Source organism: Tachypleus tridentatus, chromosome 2 (genome assembly GCF_004210375.1).
Source record: "Tachypleus tridentatus isolate NWPU-2018 chromosome 2, ASM421037v1, whole genome shotgun sequence".
NCBI lineage: Eukaryota > Metazoa > Arthropoda > Merostomata > Xiphosura > Limulidae > Tachypleus > Tachypleus tridentatus.
In genome coordinates, this window is record NC_134826.1 from 107,310,422 (window position 1) to 107,332,951 (window position 22,530).

General features: G+C 32.9%; 1 protein-coding gene across 3 annotated transcripts in view; it reads left to right on the top strand.

Moving 5' to 3' along the window:
* LOC143244792 (sushi, von Willebrand factor type A, EGF and pentraxin domain-containing protein 1-like) overlaps window positions 1–22,530 on the top strand; it is a 164,771-nt gene that overhangs the window by 88,603 nt on the left and 53,638 nt on the right. For all 3 annotated transcript variants that reach the window (XM_076490120.1, XM_076490119.1, XM_076490121.1), the window contains 5 exons: window positions 1,556–2,202; window positions 4,080–4,183; window positions 4,861–5,194; window positions 7,595–7,803; window positions 8,519–9,043. In XM_076490120.1, the coding sequence (XP_076346235.1) occupies window positions 1,556–2,202; window positions 4,080–4,183; window positions 4,861–5,194; window positions 7,595–7,803; window positions 8,519–9,043 (1,819 nt within the window). The remainder of the gene's footprint in view (window positions 1–1,555; window positions 2,203–4,079; window positions 4,184–4,860; window positions 5,195–7,594; window positions 7,804–8,518; window positions 9,044–22,530) is intronic.

Consider the following 22,530-nt stretch of genomic DNA (forward strand, 5'->3'; position numbering starts at 1 on the left):
AAACATTTGCTAATACAGTGGTGTGTCTATATGCTTGTGAATTGTAGCACTACAGGTAGTATACTCAACCTTTTTATTTCTTGTTAATAAAGAATGCTTGACCATTTGACAGTGCAATTCTGTAATAGCCAGTTTTATGTATGGTGACTTAAAATTCTTGTAAAACAAAAATATTCATTATTCATATAGCTGAAATCTTAAAAAATATAGAACCAAAGTATACACAACACTTTGAAGAAGGGAGCCTTCATAATTCTTCTTGGAAGCAGAAAAACTTGTACACAATAGCATTGAGGACAGCATTAGATTCAAAAGTAACATTCCAAGCCATACCATAATAACAGCTTCATCTTCAAAGTGAAGTCTATAACTATAGAAGAGAACTTTCTAATCCAAACACCTGACATTCGTGTATAGTGGAGAGGGTTCATGAAGAGTATTTAAAGATGTATAACGTTGACCTTGCCACCCTTTCCAGAAACCTTTTAATGTGTGAATTGCAGCATTAGAGAGTAATGCATAATCAAGGCTATTGAATAATGATGCAAAGAACTAGAAATATAGGTAAAATAAAATACAGTTAATCCTCATAATTGCCACATTTCATTAATTTATGTTGCATATTCTCAAGGTTATCATATTCTGTTACTTTAGAATAGTTATTATTACACATTCTCAAGCTTCTGTTATTTTGCACTATCATTTTTAATAGTTCTTATTACATACTCCCAAGATTATGTTGTATTATCATTTTATAGTTTATACAATATATTGCTAAGGTTATCTTGTATTATGACTTTCAAGTTGTTCCTATGGCATATTTCCATGGCTATTGTATACCATCACTAGTAAAGGTACCCAGGAAGGCAAGGTTAAAGTTTTAGTGCTATAAATGCATCTTTAGCCACCCCATTCCATTATTTTGAGAAATAGACAAAAATCAGTTTTTCAAAGCAGAGGTACCCATGTTATGTTTGGCATAATTTCACCTTCGTTTGGCATCAGCTTCATGTAACTATCTAGCTTTATTCTTGATTAATTATGCCCTATTTTCTGATACTAGAGTGGTAAAGTTGAAATAGCTGCCACACTTAGACTATTTATTCAATTACTTTTTGTTCATACTTGACATTTGGAGGTATGAATTCCTATACCAAATTTCATTACAGTTAGTAGAGCAAATTTTTAACAAGAGCTTGTGAATTTATATATTTTAAAGTCGTTCTTATTTGGTATTTTCAAAATTATCTTGTATTGCTATTTTACTGCAATTATAATACCAAATCCAAATGTCATTTTGTATTCTCAGTACACTACAGCTTTTTCTTCATGTGTTCACAGTTATCTTATATTGTAACTTTACAGTAATTACTTTATTTTTGCCTTTGTTTTATACAGGTATTTTGCAGTATTTCATATTAGGTGATTTTTAATATGGTGTTTGTGAATAAGTTTTAAGCTATCTCTTAATTTCATCTTACAATAGTTTGTACTGAATGTGAAGTTTATTTTGTTATCACTTTATTTACCCTTATTTTCATTTACTTCTGTATAGAAATTCTGTGCAAGAATCCTGATCAGTTGGAGAATGGAATAGTGGTTATTCATAAAGACAAATATATCCCAGGAGATTACATTCAATTCCAGTGTGATGAAGGCTTTCGTTTGCAAGGTGTCAGTACATTAAAATGTCAGGAAAATGGAAAATGGAATGGTGCTATTCCTGTTTGTCAACCCAAGTCTTGTGAGTCTCCCCCTCATGTGTCCAATGGGTATGTTGTTGGTCCTCAGCATAATTTTGATATTGGTAGTACTGTAAGATATCAGTGTAAACCCGGTTATCAGTTAGTTAATACTGATCATATGCGCTGTGCCCTTCGAAATCAGTGGGAAGGTGAACTGCCTATTTGTCAGCGAATTGATTGTGGGACACCTCCAGAAATAGAACATGCAACATTTGAAGGCAGTGATTTTAAATTTGAAGCCATTGTTACCTATCATTGTAATAGTGGGTACAAGATGAGGAATGGAGATAAACTGCACTGTCTGGCTAATGGAATCTGGGGAGGCAGTGAACGGCCAGTATGTAATCCAATCAGCTGTGGATACCTTCCTCGTCCTGCACATGGAGACGTTGATGTTGTTGACTATTTTTATGGAAGTGTAGCTAAATACTTCTGTAATGTTGGCTATGAGCTACAGGTATGTGTATGAAAAGTTTGAGTATTAAACTTACAGTTATGGGATCTATATTTTCACACTGTGAAAACAAACCAATCATTGTGCTGTAAGTAAATAAATATAGTTTTATCGAGAACTTTCATTCCTTGAGCATAGAAATAGTATAACATTTGTGTTACATTCCAATAGATTTCAGACATAGTGAAAAAAAAAGTAACTAAAATTACACAGATAATATTTATTGATTAAATTATGTGCAATTTTGAGAATATTGAGGTCAGTTTGAAAGGACACAAGTTCAGGAAAGTCCACAAGTCCAATATTACAGTTTATATGTGGATCTGCTGTACTATTAAGAACATTAATATGCCACAGTCACCAAAGTAAAAATCTCTATTTAATTTTTTTAACTTCCAGGACCATATGCTTAGCCATACTAGTAAAATAAACTATGATGTTACTCCCACATCCTTGTTGTTTTGTGAAATTTATGGCCAACATAAATGTAGAATAATATTGTTCATTGTCTGTTTGTTATTGCTAGGAGTAGGACGTGTAGTGTTAAAGACACATGATTAGAGCTTTTTAACTTTTGTTACTGACTAGATATAAACATTTCATTTAGCTAGTTCTTACAGTCAGAGAGCAAAGGTTTACTACACAGTTTTGTGGGTAAAAAAGAATACACAGAAATTATCTGGCTTTACATTATTTTTCTAAAACTTGACAACTTTCTAGCTATGCTGCAGTAATCATCATCTGCCTGATGATGGTTAGTACATTGTAGCTAAAAAATTTAAGTGAGGAGAATTCCTGGATGAACTATCTTATCAGTTTGTTAACTCATATTTTGAGCTTTAAAAACATGCTCATCTTCTGAGAGAGTAAAGGCAAACAATTTTCTGAAACAAGTAATTTTTTTATGTTATACTGTAACATTAAGGTTGATAATATCTAAGAAAATAGTAAATCTATAATTATTATTATTGAATTTTTATCTCATAATGACATATATCTTTGAAATATTCATGATGCTTTATAGAAAATATTTAATAAGTGATTACATTGTTCAACTGCTTGAGTGATATTGTGGTTATGCACCATAATTAATTCATTAATCATTATGTTGTAAAATATATTTTGTAGACTACTTATGACTTGCACAGTTATGCAGTCTAATAACAATAATTCTAACTTGAATTTTGATATCTGATGTAATATAAGTAAAATCAACTTTAATTGAAATTTTGTTTATTAATATTACAGTTATTATAAAAATGTAATTTGAGGTATTATCAGAGTAGTAAACTAATAATTAATTTTACAAAAAATGAAGGAATGTATGTTATAATCTGTCTTTTTAACACATGATTCTAGTTTTTGCTTTTATAGATGAAAACTACTGTCCTTTTTCATATAAACTGCATAATAATATGTATTCATAAAACAACCTATGTTTAGAAATGTTTTCTGAAAGAAGCTTTGTGACAGCTTGTGTTAATTATTCATCCACCAGAAGAAGCAACATTCTTGATTCAAAACCCCATCTTCTGACATCAGGCATTCTGAATGAAAAATCCACTCACTTATTTTATAGAAAACTTGTTTTCATTTATCTTACTACTTCCTATTTCTTTCTTCTTACAATAACCCCATTTTGCTTTTACAATGATGCATACTGTCAAAATGGGCACTTTTCAGTGACCAGGATTTTTTAAAGGGGCATGCATTTGCATATGTGTAGTTCCTCTTAAAATATAACTTTCCAGGGGTCCCTAAGTGTGACAACCCCATTCTAAAATATTACTGAAATATGTTAAAAAATTAATATATAATTTTATGATATGTCTGATGAAACATTGATAACTAAAAAGATTGTTAAAAATACAAACATTTAGGGAGTGCGTTCACGAAAATGCAGAGCAACAGGTGTTTGGAGTGGTGAACAACCAAGATGTGTCCCTGTTAGTTGCAGCCAGCCAGAGTCTGTAGCCAATGGCAGGTCTGTTCTTTGGTAATCAAATAAGCAGATGTAATTTCTTTTTTACACATTACATTATATGTTTATTACTAAGTGGTTTATTGTATTATTCAACATGCCACATCATGTACTTTTAGCAGCAAAAAAGATACTTATATTTATACTTTATATTTACTTTTTGTAGATTTAGATTTGAAATTGACTACTTAGAAGAAAATTAGAAATCTTGTTGACAGTCTTGCACTTTTAAAGATTATTTAGTTTCTGTCTTCATGGGCAAATAACATCAAGTGTTGAATGAAAATGTCTTTAGCTTCTATAGGCATAAATTGATTAAGAATAGAAGGATTTATTTAGAAATTTTCCTAAGCATAAATAGAATTAACAACAAGTAGTTCTGTTTTAAAACACAATGAAAGTTAATGATATGAATGGTTACATGATACACTAGGGATTCTTACCTTGTTTATTGTGGGTTATCAGTCCTAGTAGCAGTCTTTTATGTGCTAATTTTAAATGTTAATAAAACTATAAGCAACAATATAAACAATATTTACCATAAAATTAATTTCATTTGCTGCTAATGTTTTTATTATTTCATGCAACTTTATTTTATTCCATAACATTTCATATATGAAATGTGTTAGTTAAATGAGAGAAAAAAATGTTCATAATAAAACTTTGATCAAACTGAACAGATACTCTGGAAGTGATTGGACAGTAGGCAATGTGGTGAAATACAGTTGTAACTTAGGCTACATTTTGGTTGGGGAAGCAGATCGTGTATGTCTGGAGACAGGAAGGTGGCTGCACGAGGTACCAATGTGTGAACCGATAGAATGTAAGCTTCCAGAACCAGTGGATCATGCCATAATGAAGGGAAGTGACTTTCATGTTGGTCATCGAGTGGAATATACATGTAATATGGGTTATCATCTTATTGGTCAAAACACCAGGGTTTGTATGGAAGAAGGCCAGTGGGGACCAGAGCCTCCAGTCTGCAAGCCTGTGTCATGTGGAGAACCGCCTTTGGTAAGTTTTGTTTGATACATGTTTTATGTAAGTGTATTATCAATTTTAGAAATTCAGTTAATTGCTAGAGTATACTTATAATAATTAAAGTCAGTCCTTTACTCAAGATATTCTTCTGTATTAATTAATGTAGCTTAAGAAAGTAAATGGTGAATCATCAAATTTCTGTTATTAATGCATGAATTAAAAACTGTTAGGTTCTCCCTTTGATTGAGTTAAGTTATATTAGGATTATTTTGAATATTTAAACTAGTGAGTCACATCACATCCACAGGTGATATAAAGTTGTAGAGGAATGGCACCTGTTGGAAATACATTTTGAAATATTAATTAAATATTAATTGTTTTTAGAAAGGATTTATGACGGCTATTGACAGTGTAAAATATTCATACAATTTGACCTCTAAGATGTTTTCAGGTCACTGGTTTAAAATTTCCTAGATGGAGATATTCTTAAACTTACATGAAGACTTACTGCAGCTCTGGTAAACATAGTGCAGGGTCTTGTGAGAGGTGAGTATACATGAACACAAAGGTCCACTGTAAAAGCCATCAATGTATTTTGGACATCGTTAAGATAAAAAAAAAAAAGATTTATATTTGGCAAAGTGACACAAATTGTTTCCACAGTATGTCCTTTCAGCTGTTAAATGCCTAAACAGCTGCAGAATAAAATGGATATTCATGTTATTCTACAAAACATAAATGTTAGGCAAGTCACTAAATACAGCTTTTGTGGATTTATTTTCAATTGGATTATTGAAATTGACTCTGGAAAATCATTTCCTGTATATAAAATGTAGATTGTGGAAAGCCCATTGGGAGTGAGTGTGTAATTTTAACGTGATACCTTTATGAGGTAACTTTTTACCATGGAAATTAAATTTCAACATTATTGTTAAGATGCATGATTATTACATAGGGCATGACGAATGTGGTGATATGGACTGTAATGATGTGACAAAGTTTCAGAACCATTTTGGTATAACATACTTGACATATTTACAACTAGGAAAGAATATATTTTTATTCAAGTAAAGTTTTAATACAGGCAGACATTCTACAGTTAGTTTATAATATACACTTGAATATGATGTGAACATAACATATTAAAGTCCTAAACCTGCATTAATACTTGCCTTATGATAAAGTTACATACCACAGTGGCCATTCAAGAGAGTTTTTATTAGTACTCACTTGACCATACATTTCTGTCTATGTATCCTGGAGTATGTGTCGTCTGTAAGTGGAAGGACCATTTATATGTTAATAAAAGTTAATATAAACTGGGATTTTATCTCTCCTTGGAAACTTAAGCAATCTGGAAATAATTATACTGAAATATATCTTTGATCTTACTTAATAGTGGTATAGACAGAGTACTTCAGCCTCTTGTACAGTCAAGATACAATTATTTTCTGTTTTATTTAATGCAGACATGCCTCTCCCAATCCAACTCTAACTTCCAGACATTGCAAGCCATACTGTATCAAAGAGTACTATTTTAGTGATTCTTATTATAGATACAGTTATTGGCCTAGTTTCATTCGTGAAAATTAATGTAGTTAATTATATATAAAGGAAAATCATGACTAAGGGTGGTGTGGCATTTCCAACTAGTTCAGCACTAATTTTATTTAAAAAAAAAAAAAGATAATTAGCTCTGATTGAAAGACAAAAATAACTATTTGCAATGTACATTCCTAATTGTCCAATTTTTTATTTACTTAAAAGATGAACAAAGCTAAATAGAAGCTGTAAAGGTCTAAAAAACAAACTGCTATCATCAGTGTTAAATAAAAAACATTTATAAAGACAACTACAAAATTCCAAGCTAAAACTTTCAAATAACTGGAATATAAATTTTCTAACTTACCAAAAATAGAATTAATAATATCTGCATAATTAAGACTTCATACTAACTGTACATCACTGCTGAGGAAAGCTGGTGCCAGTTCCACAAAGCATACATATTTATTTAAATTCAACTTGATTAGCTAAAAGGCTAATTAGAGCTTTAATGTAACCAAAAATTTGTAGCTAAACTAAATGAAAGAAGAAAAATTAAATGAAAGGCATATAAGAATTATAACTTAATAAAAATAGAATTTACTATCTCACAAAATAAGTAGTCAATAATTAACCATCATTGTGTGATGAATTACACAAATCATATTTGCTTTCAGATTTTGATATTTTTTCATTACATTTTTTTGATTTCATGTACTTCTGTTTTGAAACTGACATAACAAAAAATATTATGAAAAGATTAATTAATTTTTTCTGCAAATGTGATTCCAGAAATAAATGAAATATCATTGTACAGAAAAAGAGAATTTTTGATGTTATGTGAAATAGAGAAGTTTACCTGCATGAATCTTTATTTTATCTGGCATCTAGGTTGAAAATGGAAAGATAGAAGGGAAGTTATACACATACGGTGATTTTGTTCGTTACATCTGTTTTAAAGGATTTCGCCTACAAGGAAAAAATGTTCGGATGTGCCAAGCCAATGGTTATTGGGAAGGAAAAGAACCTCAGTGTGAAATAATTCTGTGTCCTGAACCAAGTATTGTTCCTTTTGCAAATATGCTTTTCACAAATACCAGGTTTGCATAGCTTTCATCTTTAAATTTTTAATGCAAAAATCTGATATGACATTAAAACCTGATCAGTCTTCAAGAAATTAAATTATAAATGTGGCTTAGATGTTTTAATGAAGTAAATAAAAATGTGATATAAATGTGTGTTTAAAACTTACACAGAAGATAAAGAAGTTAAACATAATTATTTTATGCTCCAGCTGGATGTTAACTAAAGTTTTCCAGAAATGCTATTTTTTTGTCATTATGACTTGCATTATAACATTGTCAGAATATGTATTTATGGCACAGTGTAATATTTGTATGTTTTACATTAATTAAGTAATAATAAATTTATTCTTGTTGTCAGTAAATGTCTATCTGTTGCTTTCAGTGGATCCAGATTATTGAAAATGTTTGCCTCAGTGATTCAAGGAAAGACAAGTATGGGAGTTTAAAGAATGTTGTAAACTCCCCCAATACCAAGAAAGCCAGTATAGTACTTTACACAAAGTGCAAAATGGCTGCTAAAAATACTTATAGGAAACAAACTTGTTTTTTTTCTGAAATTAGTCATTTGAATGTTTTTACTCTCTTTTAGAATTGCAGACCTATACCAATGTATGTAAGGTTTGTAATAACTGAAATCATTCAGATTCTTAGATAAAAGTCAGTAGCTTTATTAATGACACATTTAATCAGAATAGAAAAGTTTAAAAACACACAATTTATGTTTTATCAGATATGGCTCTGTTGTGGAGTATTATTGTGAAGAAGGATATCAGCTGCATGGTCCTGTCCAGCGTATTTGCCAGGAAGATGGCAAATGGTCTGAAATAGAACCAATTTGTAAGCAGATCAGTTGTTCAGAATTGCTCTCAGTGGACCATGGAGAAATAACAGCACCAGATACTACATATAGCAGCACTGCTATATATTCTTGTATGGTTGGATATGAATTAAATGGATCAAAACAACGAATTTGTCAACAAGATGGTTTATGGAGTGGATCAGAACCAAGTTGTGAGCCAATAAGTTGTTCCATGGAGGACTTACAGATTCCTAATGGAAGAATTATAGGAGAAAACCATCTGATGGGGTCATCTATACAATATGTTTGTGATACTGGTTTTGAGCTAGTAGGAGTTTCTTCGCGTACCTGTCAGGAAGACAAAACTTGGGATGGAGAAAAACCAACTTGCATAAGGATTACCTGTCCCCAGCCAGTTGACCCAACTAATGGCCAAGTGTATGGTGACCACCACAGGTGTCTATTTTGGTTTGATTTATACTGAGTTAATGAAATGCTTCTTATTGTAAATGTAAGATGAAATGTTAGTGATTCTTGTTGTTTTTTTTTGTAACTTTTTTATTGTACTATATTAATCTTAAGTTTATTCAAAAACAGTTCTTAATTTTCCATCTAATGTTTGGATTAAAGTATTGATTTTATAAACTCCAGTTTTGCAGAAATATGGACAAATTCAAAATATGTATATCTAATTGTCTTGCTTGTAGCTAAAACTTCTGACCCATTTGTTGCTGTTCTGTTGAAATGTGTTAATTTGCAAGTGCAAACAATGCTTAAAATTGATTCCTTGTGAGTGGGATAATTTAAGGGATTTTTAATTGCAAATTCCCCTTTTCTCTGATACAAAAACATGAAGGACTCTAACTAAGAAAGGGATCTATGGATTATATCAGTAAAGGTATAGTCCAGAAAGGTAAAAATAAGATACTCCAAGACTACTAACCACATACATATCAGATAGTGAAGAAATTTGAACTGCTTATTACTGAAAGTTACCCAAGAGCATAGTTGTCCATAGTAGGGATCACCATTTAAGTTAAAAATGATATAATTTACCTGGATTAAGGTCAATAAAAGTAATACATCTCATATCACAAAATTTTCTCAAAGCACATTGTTAAATATATATGCATCTGTTTTCTTTTAACTATAGTATGAGTGTTAAATCTAGTTTTTAGAAGGCATTATTTATTTCAAGTTCATTTACATAACTGTTTATGAATCATACATTGTGTACTTCAATTTTTATAAATTGCTAATAGCTGTATAATTACATCATGTTACTAGAACCTTCTAAGTTCTTTTCCTTCTTTTAATTGAGTATTACTGCATCATATTATCTCATAGTGTGTGACTTATAGGTAGATAGAAATAGATTATGGGATTGTTAGTTTAGCCATAAAGATCGTATAGTGGCATCTTCTAAAGTGAAAGTATCACAAATTATATTGTAGACTTTGTGTGAAGTTTTGACAAAAAAGAGAATTATTTAAATCTCTGGATACAATTTTGATAACCAACAGTTTAACAATATTTATATTTCCCATATGATAAATTACCTCTTCTCACATAAATAGCTATTCTCTTCAGTGCTGCCCTGTATATGTAAACACATTTTGCATACCACAAGCCTTGGTTCTCATCTGTCATGAGAAATGATCATTATATGAGTCAACATGCTTCTCCTGATGTTGCCCATATTCCTTCTGAACATGCTGAACTGATTCAGATAGATCAGGAATTTGACAGCCTTTATCCTCCACATGATTTTGCCATGTCTTCCTATGCCTCTATTGCAAAATCAACTAGGCTTAATACAACTTTTTTAAAACATGATTTCTCAGGTATGTTCTGTTTTATCTATTCCCCCAATTTCTTATAATTCCTTTGTGGTTGAACCTTGGATCTCATTTTTTGGGCCCACATGCTTATTATTTATCTCCTTGGGTTCATTTGTTCTGGCCATAAATGGTCTTTCCTATCCTGACAACATTTATTCAATCAAGCAGTCTTTCAGTTCTCTCATTTTCTATTGACTATGCCTTCTGTGGGGTACATCTCACCTGGATGCATTTGTCACATCCCTCAATATTACGTTACTCTTTTTTAGTCTTTCTGTTGATGCATTCAGTCAGAATTGGACCAACAAATGTGTATTTTATCATTTGTCTTCTTCTCAGGATGATTTCAATCATTTCCATGCCTGATTTCCAATCTGATTGCTCCTTTCTGGCCAGCACAACCATAAATTCTGCAGCTGCTCCACTGGCCCTTCATATCCTCCATCATCATGTCTGCTTTTTGTCTGGTGGTTGATGAGGAGATCTGGATTATTTCAGTGATTCACTTTGTTTTATGCTTGTTCCATTTGCTCTTCATCTATGGATGTTTATCATCACATGTGAAATGTTTTTCACTGTTGGTCTTCCAATCATGAGTTTGCTTCTACTTGAGCCACTGTTCCTCTCATGATTTTTCTCACTTGGCTATTTGATCAGAGATCTTTGGTCTCTTTGATGGTGGGCGATTGGACTACTTGATCCCAAACATTTCATTTTTTTAGGTATATAAAGTTTTTAACTCTTCTACTTTCACCCTATTGTTGTATTCCTTCCATATTCATCATCATCCTAGGTGTGCATTTCATTTGGATTTGGATGTCAATGTGGTTCTTCACTGCTTTCTTTGCCTACATCTGAACCTCTATCCTTGTTTTTTGATTTTTCATTTATTCCTTAAGACTTATTTTCTTCTCCTATTGCCCTGTGGACATCATTTTTAAGATTTATTTGCCATTGACGTTTCACACACTATATCACTCCACATATATTCTTCTTTATGTGGATTGATCTTTCCTTCTCATAATTTCAGCAGCTCATGAGCATAACTCCCTCTTCTTACTGATTTTCCTTTTCTCCATTTCCTTCCTGTATCCCTGATCTGATTCATAAATGCTCTTAATTGTTACATTACCCACACAGGCTACTTTCATGTCTCTTCATTCTGTGGCAGATGTTCTATTCATAACCTCTCTCCTTTTACCCCTTACCATTGGGTTCAGCTTTTAATTTCATTGGCGTGTATGTTTTTTTCTTCCTCTTCTCATAATTTCTTCATAATTCCTCTAATTCTCATAATCAAGCTGGATACTTAAGTTGTAAGGTTAGGGATATATTCCAAATGCTCTCCAGTGTTTTCCATCTCAGAGATTTGGGCATTCAAAGACCTCCTGTCATTGGTCTTTAATCTGTGCTTGTTGTGATAGCAAAGACCACAATGCTTATGAATGTGAACTTGAACCACATTGTATCAACTGCAGTCGTTTACACCCTTCATACTTTTTCTTGCCCTATGTAGGTGGAAGAGAAAGAGGTACAACATTTGAAGACTGTAAATAATATTTTTAGTTCACATGCTTGGAAATTATTGTCCCACAGTCCATCTCAGACATATGTTGCTGCACTCTGTTTCACTGCTACAGTTGGAGTGCAGAGAGATCTTTCTGTGCCACCAATGGAGTCATTTTCAAATCACTTCAAGAGATTTTTGCCCTCCCTGGTTAAGAAAGTAAGTGAGTCAATATTAACTCCAATCTCTGTCCTCATCACTTTTTCCAGTAGCTCCCTAGATCCACTTCCTTTGGCTCTCGGTTCAGGCATTTCCTTAGGTCTGTTTTCTTCTCAGGCCCCGAGGCGCAGAATAATTATTTGTTCATGCCCTCAGTTGCTGGAATCATCTTCTAATAATAGAGACCTGTCCAATTGACTCAGGGCAGGATTCATGGAGGTTTACAGACCTCCTTCCAATAAAGAAAAGAGATGTGGTTGAAAACAGAAGGGCTTTCCACCCAATCCTCCTCCTTGTGAATAAAAATGGTCACATTGATACAGTGGAACTGTTGAGGCTTCCATTCTTATTTATATGATATCAAGGTACTGATTGATTCCTATCATCCTGTGTGCCCTTCCTTACAGGAAACATTTCTGAAACCTATTGATACAATCAGCTTTTGGCAGTTTTCTTTTTACAGAAATGATATGTTGTGTTATAGACAACTGCATGGAGGGGTGGCACTGCTGGTTGATCAGCATGTGCCCATTCTGTCTTTGCCACTCGACGCACTCTTGGAGGCCATAACCATCTGTGTTTTAATTGGTTGTAGCATCACTGTTTGCTCTCTCTACCTGTCTCCAGGAGAGTCCTATGATCAATCAGACCTTGAGGCTCTCCTTGAACAGTTGCCATCTCCCTTTTTAATCCTGGGGGACTTTAATGGACATAATCCCCTCTGCAGAGATTCTGATATTGATGGGAGGAGTTGCTCCATAGATCATATGCTCTTGGATACAACCTATCTCTCTTCGATACTGGTATTTATATTTATTTTCATGAACCTAGTTAGTCATTTACTGCTATTGATCTCTCAGTCTTCACTTTTCTCCCACTTTTTATGAAGGCTTGACTGTAGCCCATGGGGCAGTGATAATTTTTCTATCATTTAGAGAAAAACTGGTCATGGTCAGTGGCATCCCCTGACCTATGTGCCCTGGTGGAAGCTGGATCAAGCAAACTGGCTCTCTTTCACTGCTCTCCTGGAATTTGATCCTGCTGTTGTCTGCAAGCCACCAATAGACGACTGCATGGCAGCAGTAACTGAGTGTATCATCCAGGCAGCTGCTCAATATATTCCTAAAACTTTGACATTTTCCACAATATCCTTTTCTGTGGTGGAATCCTGCCTGCCACATGGCATGGAAGGCTCAAAAACAGGCCTGGGATACCTTTTATAGGTTTCCCACACTTTTGAACCACATTGCTTTTCAGCAAGCCCATGCACATACTTGGCAGGTAAAAAATCAAAGCCAGAAGGAATCTTGGATTGAATTCACAACTAGCATCTCTTCTACCACCAGTTCCAAAGTTGTATGGGGCAAGATTTGGAAAGTCAATGGAGAGTATGATTCTGTTCCCCTTTCAATCTTGCCCTCTAACGGCCAGGAAGTTACTGATGCCCAGAGCATCACTGATACACTTGGCAAAAGCTTTTGCTGGGTATCTAGCGCTTCTGCTTCATCTTCCACCTTCTTAGACATCAAGACTCGAGCAGAGGGATTGCCTTTCAGGCTGATCATCTCTGTGACAATAATTGACTCTTTACACTGGTGGATCTCAAGCTGGCTCTTCATTGGTTGGTTCTGATGCTATACAGTGTGAGATGCTGCACCATTTCACTTCTGCTTCTCATCCTATTCTTTTTGGTTGTTTTTAACTGAATCTGGCAGGATAATCTTTTTACTGATGCATGATGCCAGGATATTGTCCCACCTTTCTCTAAGCATAGGAAGGATCCCAAGATTCCTTCAAACTACCATCCAATTGCCTTTACAAGCTGTCTCTGTAAGACAGAGACTTGTTTGCTCATCTTGTTTGGTTCCTTGAATTAAACAACCTCCTCTCACCCACCTGGTGTGGGTTCCAATGACAGCATTCCACTGTGGACCACCTGATTTTACTTGCAACGTTGATCAAAGAATCTTTTCTTAAGCAACAACATATCATATCAGTATTCTTTGACCTTGAGAAGGTTTATGATATAACGTGAAGGTATGGCATTTTGCAAGACCTTCACTTGTATGGGTTGCATAGCCATTTGCCAATTTTTATTAAACATTTTTTAATGGGCAAGCAATTCCAAGTTCATGTGGACTTGACTCTTTCCAATATTTTTCCTACAGGAACTTGTAGACCCTCAGGGCTGAGCCTTGAGTGTCACACTTTTCAGTATAAAGATTAATGCCATCACTAACCAACTCCATCTTACTGTGTCACAGGGACTCTATGTCAGCAACTTCCACATCTCATGTCAGTCATTGAACATGAGGTTTATTGGGCAGCAGCTACATACTTGCTTTTTCAGAACAATCTGCCAGTGTTCCTTTTGGCTTTCTTATCCAGGCAAAGTTGGACAAGTTGGGCTTGTCCTTGGATGAAATTGCTATGGCCATTGGTCAGCCCATCCCCAAGTGTGATCTTTGTTTGAGTCATTTGAGAAAGTCGGATACTCTCAATTGGAAGTACCATCTTCTATTTACTGAACATCCTCCAAACCATCCTTTCATTCCCATTTATACAAATGGCTCAAAATCATGTTTTGTTGTAGTTTGGTAGTTGCACACAGAATACCCTCTACAGTTTCTGTGTTCACTGCCAAATTGTACACCATTTCTCTTGCCCTGGATCACAACGAAGCTAAGCAGTATGCAAATTGTGCTATTTATACTGATTTGCTTAGCTCTCTACTGGCCCTGGAACTGCTTCACATTAGTTCTCACTCTGTTCTCACTGATATTCAACACTGACTGGCCCATTTCTCTTTAATTAACATCTACTTCTATCCAGTTTTTCTGGATACCAGACTATGTTGGTGTTTGTGGGAACAAGTTTGCTAATACTGCAGCTAAGTCTGTCTGCTCTGGTACTATCACTGCTGTTCCTGTTCTGTACGAGGACTATAGTTCTATATTTTAGGCTTGGCTCCACACCACTTGACAGTTGACTTGGAGTGAGCAATGTGATAACAAGCTTTTCCAGATAAAACCCTCTATTGGGCTTTGCTTGTTTTGTTTCCATAAGGATTAGAATGAGGAAATTTTTAACCCATTGCTTTCTTTTATCTTGGAGTAATGCACCAGTGTGTTGTCTGTGTGACACTTGAGTCACAATAGCCCACATGTTACTGTTGTGTTTTTGTTACAACTGTGAATGACAGCACCATTTTAGACATGTTTTATCCACAGGTTTACCCTAGACTCTGGGCAGTGTAATTGTTGATGGTGTCATTGTCCACCTAACAAGTGTTTTTAATTTTTTGAGGGCCAATTGCCTTTTTAATGCTATTTAGGTTTTTAAATAAAAAATTGGACTTTTGTATTGTTTCAACATGATTCATTTTTATGAATTTTAGCAATTATACTTTATTTTTAATCTTTGGCCAGTTGTTTGGCACAGGCAGCCTAGTTGCTTTGCACCATAAAACACCAAACAACCAACCATCTTAGACAGACCTACTTGCATTATTGTAAGTTTAGCCAGAAAGAGCATATTCTATAGAGAAATTATCATGTATTATATTGCAATAACAGAGTGGAGAAGAAACAATTTGTGTTGTCAGTTGTGATCTAAATTAACTAAACCAGCTTATGTTAACTTTGACAAAAAAAAATGATTATTTAAAGCTCTGGATACAGCTGTGGTATCCAGCAATTATAGTGGTGCTTTCAAAATGAAATTCTCATACTGTATTGTAACAATATAAGAGGGAGAATAATTTGTCTTGTGAAACTGTGTTCTAAAATTATTGACCTCACCTCTATGAGACATAAAAGAGACAGTTATTTAACCCTCCTATGAAAAGTGGGGCCTAATAGGCCCCAGAGCAACTTGAAAGGTTATTAATATTAGGCTAATAATTTTGTATTTAAATGAAATTGCCATTTAAATCCATTAATGAATGGATTAACGAGATTCCCACTGTCCCTATCTACTATCTAGCGAAACCACAGCCAGGGGAACGGGCTTGGAGAAATCAGGACTAGAAACGTCTTTTCATAGGAGTGTTAAAGACTAGGATACAATTGTGATGAACAACAGTGTTACAAACATTTGTACGAATGTTTGACTTGCTTTAAATAATTCAGTCTATATATACTAAAATATGACACACATAACTACACTGAAACACGCCTGTCAATAGTTAAACAGAAATGTGTCATCACATTGTTTAAGTGTCTGCAAGAGGTTAGACAGTTTGCCTTCCTACTTGTCATATGACACTTCAGATAATGTACAAAGCATGTCACAGAAGATTTTCCAAGGAATTTGTAGTAGTTTAAGATAATAGCTGTAGAAGTACTTTAAGATTCAGGATGAACAAGGGACTCAGTCACGTGATATTAATAACGACAAAAGGGTGGCAGATCTACTATTTCAGAGGACAGTTATGATTTATTTAGTTGGAATGAAAGATAATGCTCATTGTAAAGATGAATAAATACATGTACTTTTATCTACAAAGCAGAAGAATGTCTTGGATAAAGGCTGGTCATTTAAAATGGCAAGATACTGCAGTGAGGCAACTAGATGGGAATAAAAATCATGGAAAGAAACAAAAATGATTTTAAAACTATAATAAAGATTAAAAATAAGGTATGATGAATTTCAAACAATATTAAAGTTTAAAATAAAAAAAGAAAAAACTGTGCATATGATCAACAAAACATACACTAATTTTACTGAGAAAGAACTCTGACAAAAGTTTACCAAGAGTGCTAACTCATTCAGAATAGACAGATTTTTTTTTCGTGAAAGTACTACATCTGTTTTCATAAGGCACATTTTTTATGATGCTGACAATTCACAGAATTGGATCACAAGTACCTGGGGACATCTCTATTCCATGATATCACAAGCATAGAAATATACTATCAGACATAAGTTCTGATACCATATAGAGAATAAGAATAGAGAATGCCAACAATAAGATATGGTTCCAGCAAGACAAAACATCAAACCACTTTTGTTTACATTGGTTGGAAAAATTGACTTGTACTTATTTTGTTAGATCTTTATATTTTATTTAATTATATCTTTAATTTAATTTTTGTGTTACCTCTGTTTAAGTTTTTGCCTTCAAACCATGTCAAGCCACATGTCATTTCTCTTCACAAGGTAAAAGTGTGAATGGGAATACAAACTATACTGCTTAGAGACATCTTCTGGTTTCTCAAAGGTCCTTTTAGAAGTTAAATCATCCATACATGATCAATGGAGTTAGGAAACCATGTAAGAGGGATAATATTAATGTCAGTGCTAATTAGTAGAATAGGTGTCCACTTGGTAAAAACTTTGGAAGGTTTCATCTTTTATTTTCTTTATTCCTGAAATAAATATAAAATGAACATTACATATGCAATTTAAAAAGATATTATTCAATACAGTTATATTCAATACCATTCCTGACAGTTATACTGAAATAAATCATAAATAATCAAAATGTAAATTAACATTGCAATAAAAAAAGAAAATGGAAGTAATTTGAAAGCAAGTAAATAGTAAAATCACTGTGAATAAAATAAATTTCACTATTTGCTTTTGAGGTTCATAAATTTATGGAATTACTCACTTATCCATAACATCTGAATAATATTTAAGTAACAATAAAATAAGTAACTTATTAAGAAAACTTTAGTTTAAAATCATATCATTAACTATGATATACTTATTCATTTGCTTCTTTACATTTGAAAGAAGTACATGATCACACTGCCAATTTTGTGATGGCCTTTCACAGGAGCTGCTGGAATTTCTGTATAATGCAATAGTTAGTAAGAGTGCCATGCACATGAGTTATATTTTGGTGGGGATATACTCCTACCAAAATAAATGTTGAAGGTGTAAATACTCCTTTTCTGTCATTGAATTTATGATTATTTATGTTTCACCTCAAACTGCTTGAAGTAGTTCACCATGTTTGTTTGGGCCAAGGCTGCTACAAATAGTGTATCATGTCCATTTAGATGAAGACTGCTGGAAGTATTGTACTATGTCTTTAAATTAATACTTCTAGAACTATTGTATCATGTCTGTCTTTGGATCAAGACTTTAAGAAGTATTATATCATTTCTATTTTGATCAAAACTGTTGAAAGCATTGTATGATTTCTCTTTGGATGAAGAATTCAAAAAGTATTTTAGCACTGTCCTCTGGTTCAAGACGATTAGAAGTATTGTATTTTGCATTGTTTGGTAAAACTGTTAGAACTTTTCTATCATATCCACTTGGACCAAGACTAATATAAATTTCTAGTATATATATATAAAATCAGTATTTCATGTCCAAATTAAAAAGTTCATCTCCATCACAATTATAAATAGCATCTTTCTTTAGTTATTTTGACATAACATAAAAACTAAAGTAACTTAACCATAGATTAATATAAAAATAGAAAAGGAATACCAGATAAACCGCATGTCAGAAGAAGAATGAAATGCACTGAATAAAAACAACCTTTACCCTTTGCTTTTGAGTGAAACAGGTTATCAACAAAAGTAAAATGACAAACTTAGTTAGGAAATATGATGTACTTTTCACACTCGTCTCTTTGAGAGTAATTTTTTGTTTTTTTAAATAATTGCATGATTACACTACAAATTCAGTGGCATCCATTTGCAGAAGTTAAAGAGATTGTATTAATACAATAATTAGTAGTGAACCATGCAGTCCAAGCATCTAGGATTTACTTCAGTGGGTCAATGCTTCCCAAACTTAAATATTGAAGGAGCACATGTTCCTCTGCCCTCCATAAATTAAGCAGTGGAAACTGCACTGCAGAGTAATAGTCAACAGACAGAACCATCACATAAACTCGCATTATTGTGCCTGTTTTTGTGCATGTTTTTGGTTTTTGTTGCTGATCCGTAATTTTTTAATTCTGGGACTTGCTCAACATTATCACCCAAGAGGTAGTTTTTAGAAATTGATTTATTTAAATTTGACTGTATCTCAAATTTTTTGTATCTCTCTTTCCATCTGCTTCATTATTTGGAGAAATTGTTTTTGAAAGTGGCTCAGAATGTTTAATATCCTTTTGAATGGTACTTGTATAAATTTATTTTGTACAGAAAAATAATTATTTATATCAAGTTATGTGTTGAAATGATGTATTCACATTTAACTACCATTTTTGTAGTTATCTCCAATTGTCTAAGGTTAATGTCCCTTTGGCACTTTATCATAATATCGTCTCTATATATGGTCATGTTTGTGAGACTGTCCATGTATGTTATTTTCTGTCTCTTATTATATTTTTGTTAGTACTTTATTATCATGCTTCATTCTCTTGGCACATTCTATGTTAATACATACCTGCTTATATTCTAAGTAATTTTTTTCAATCAGATTATATATCAGGCTTTAGATTCTAAATTTAAAAATTGTAAAAACATGCTCTAACAGGGTTATGTTTGATATTTCAACTAATTACGGTATCAATACTAAAAGCATGATATCTCGGCAATAACTCAACAAAAGTCCCTGAAATATTCAATGATTGTATCCAATACTATATATGTTAAATTCAATACATGAGAATAACAGGAATAAAGGAAGGTTGCCTGCTGCGTTGAGCCTTAAAGTCGACTGTGGTAGCCAACTGCGCCAAAAGGGTTAAAAAAAATCTTTCGATGTTCTGGAAAATAATCACTTTCAGTTAACTCGGTGATAGCTCCATTTGTTGGACCTGAAACCAAAGTAATGTAGCTGCATAATTATTTGCTGGATCAGTTAACCAACAGCCACATTAATATTTTACTACATATCCAACCATAGTAAATACAAGCAAAAAAATAAAAAAGTTAGTGCTAGTTTCATTTTTTTAGTCAGCAATTTGAAATTAGTGACAGTAGCAGATGGGATAAACAGTTTTGATTACTCAAATGTTTTAAATATGGTAATAATCAGAAACCGTAATTTAACTTGTTTGTTATATTTGTAACAATTACAATAAATGGAATTTCAATTAATTGATTATTGGAATAATCAGAAACAATAATTTTGATTAATTGGTTGTTTTTATGACACTAATTGTTGTAATTACAACTTTACAAATTAAAATAATGCTATAGATATAAATAATGATTTATTTCTTACATAGACCAAAGAAACCAGTCAATATTAGTATTTAAAGTTTTTTGTAAAATATTTTTTTATATGTAAAACTTCCTGGTATACCTTTGAATTAGCAATGTGTAATTCTGCACATGCTTTAAATTTGCACTTTCTAAACCATCTTTAATTATTTGATGCTATTAGAAGTATATGAAATAAAATGAATTGCCTGCAAGTGATGATCAGAACAGTGAATTTTTATATAATAGGAATAATTTAAACCTGCTTAAATGTAAACATTTATCAGGAAAGGAATTTCTTTGAAATATATGGTTATAAATTGTGTAATAGGGATAGAGTACTGAAAAGAGAGGGGAAGGAGTGAACTTTATATAGAAAATTTGAATTACAGCTTTTACAAGTTGAGGGTATCAAGGTTAACAACAATTAACCTATTTGGTTTTCTTTTAATAGTTATAAGGGGGATAAGACTCCTGGTTGAAATTTGTTATAGACCACCAGATGAAACTGAAGAATTTTTTTTAAAAAACTCTACAGGAAAATAAAGAATTCTGCTGTTAATGAGGTTATAATTATAAGATAATTTAATTTCAGGCATGTAGATTGGGAAAAGGTTACAACGAAATTACGAGAATGACCGTTTTTTTTTAACAACTGCTTAGAGAAACTATTAGGAAGAATGCCATTATAGATGTATTGTTAATTTCTAATAAAGAAATGGTTTATAGGAAGAGATTGAAAACTTTCTGGGTGCAAATGACCATTCCTTATTAAGATTTGGTATTCTGATGCATGTACAGAAAAGAAATAGTGAGATTTTAATTGTAAATTTTCAAAAAGTTTTGGAATTGGTTGAAACTATTAATGAACTATGGAAATGTGTTTTTTTAATAACTTCTTATTTATTGAAGATAGAAATATTCCTCATGGGAAAAAAAGGTTTGGCTGTAAGTGAATAAATAAAAAACCAACAGGTTGAACCATAAATGATACAAAAGTTAAAATGAATGAAAAGTGTTATAGGTGTAAGAAATATAAATTGGATGTAAAGGTGGGAGATTTAGAAGATTATAGAAAATCAAGAATGTCAGTAAAATAAGAAATTAGAAAACAAAATAATTATATTTTGATTGAGGAGTTGGCTGAAAATGTAGAAATTAATAGTAAATATTTCTTGGAAAACTTGTGGACAAATATCTGATGATTATTGGATGTCTGGATTAAATTTTACTTTTTGTTCCATTTTTACAAATGAATATTTAAGAAGTATCCCTTTCTAAAATTTGCTAAGTGAAAGCAAGATTGAAAAAGATTATCACATTAATTTTGAGCTTGTTAAGAAAAAATATGAAGTTTAAAGAATGGAAAACTTCTGGGCCAGATAATATTTTCTCAAGCATTTCAGAGGAAGTGAAGAATTGGATATATGAGCTACTTGTGACTTTGTTTTGTACGTCCTTGAATAATTAGGCTGGTGCAAGATATGTATATGACCAAGATTAACATTACAAATGCCTGCTTGCATATCCTGATATCTCATCATTTGTGACCCTATCTTTGGTTCATTCAACATGGAATGATTTATCAGTTTCATGCTCATCCCTTTAGGTTTGCTTTGGTGTAGCATGTTTTTTGTTGGGTAGTCACAGTGTTTGCTCATCACTTACATGCTCTAATCCTCAAGCTCTAGCTGTAGATACTTTAAGTCAGGATTGGCAGAAATAGCTATATGTCAATCCTCTTTTTTTGACTTCATCACAGGGTGATTTTATTCATCTTTGACACTCTATGTCAGGTCCTTCTGATTGCTCCTTAGTGGCTGGCTCAGTTGTAGTTCCTGTGGCTATTCCATCACCAAAATGCTTTTTCATTACCTTTTCCTTTTACTTATCCCTTCTTCATAATCCTCAGGCACTGGCATTTGATCCAACCCTTTGTGTCTTTTGTCTTCCTACCTGCGTTTTATCCAGTCCTTGGTGAAAAGATCCAGTATGGCCCAATGAGTAGCTTCTTTTCTGGCTGGTTCCATTTACCCTTCCTACAGGGAGGTTTATCAACATAAATGGAAAGTCTTCTACAATTGGTCTTTGGGTCAAGGGTTTCTACCTGGCTGAACCTTATATTTGTGAATTACATAACTTGGCTGTTTGATTGAGGTGTCTTCTGTCTCCTTGATATCAGGTTCTTGAACAGCCTTGTTCTACACATTTAATTTGTTTGTTTTTTTATAATTTGGAGTGTTTACCTCTCCTACTCTT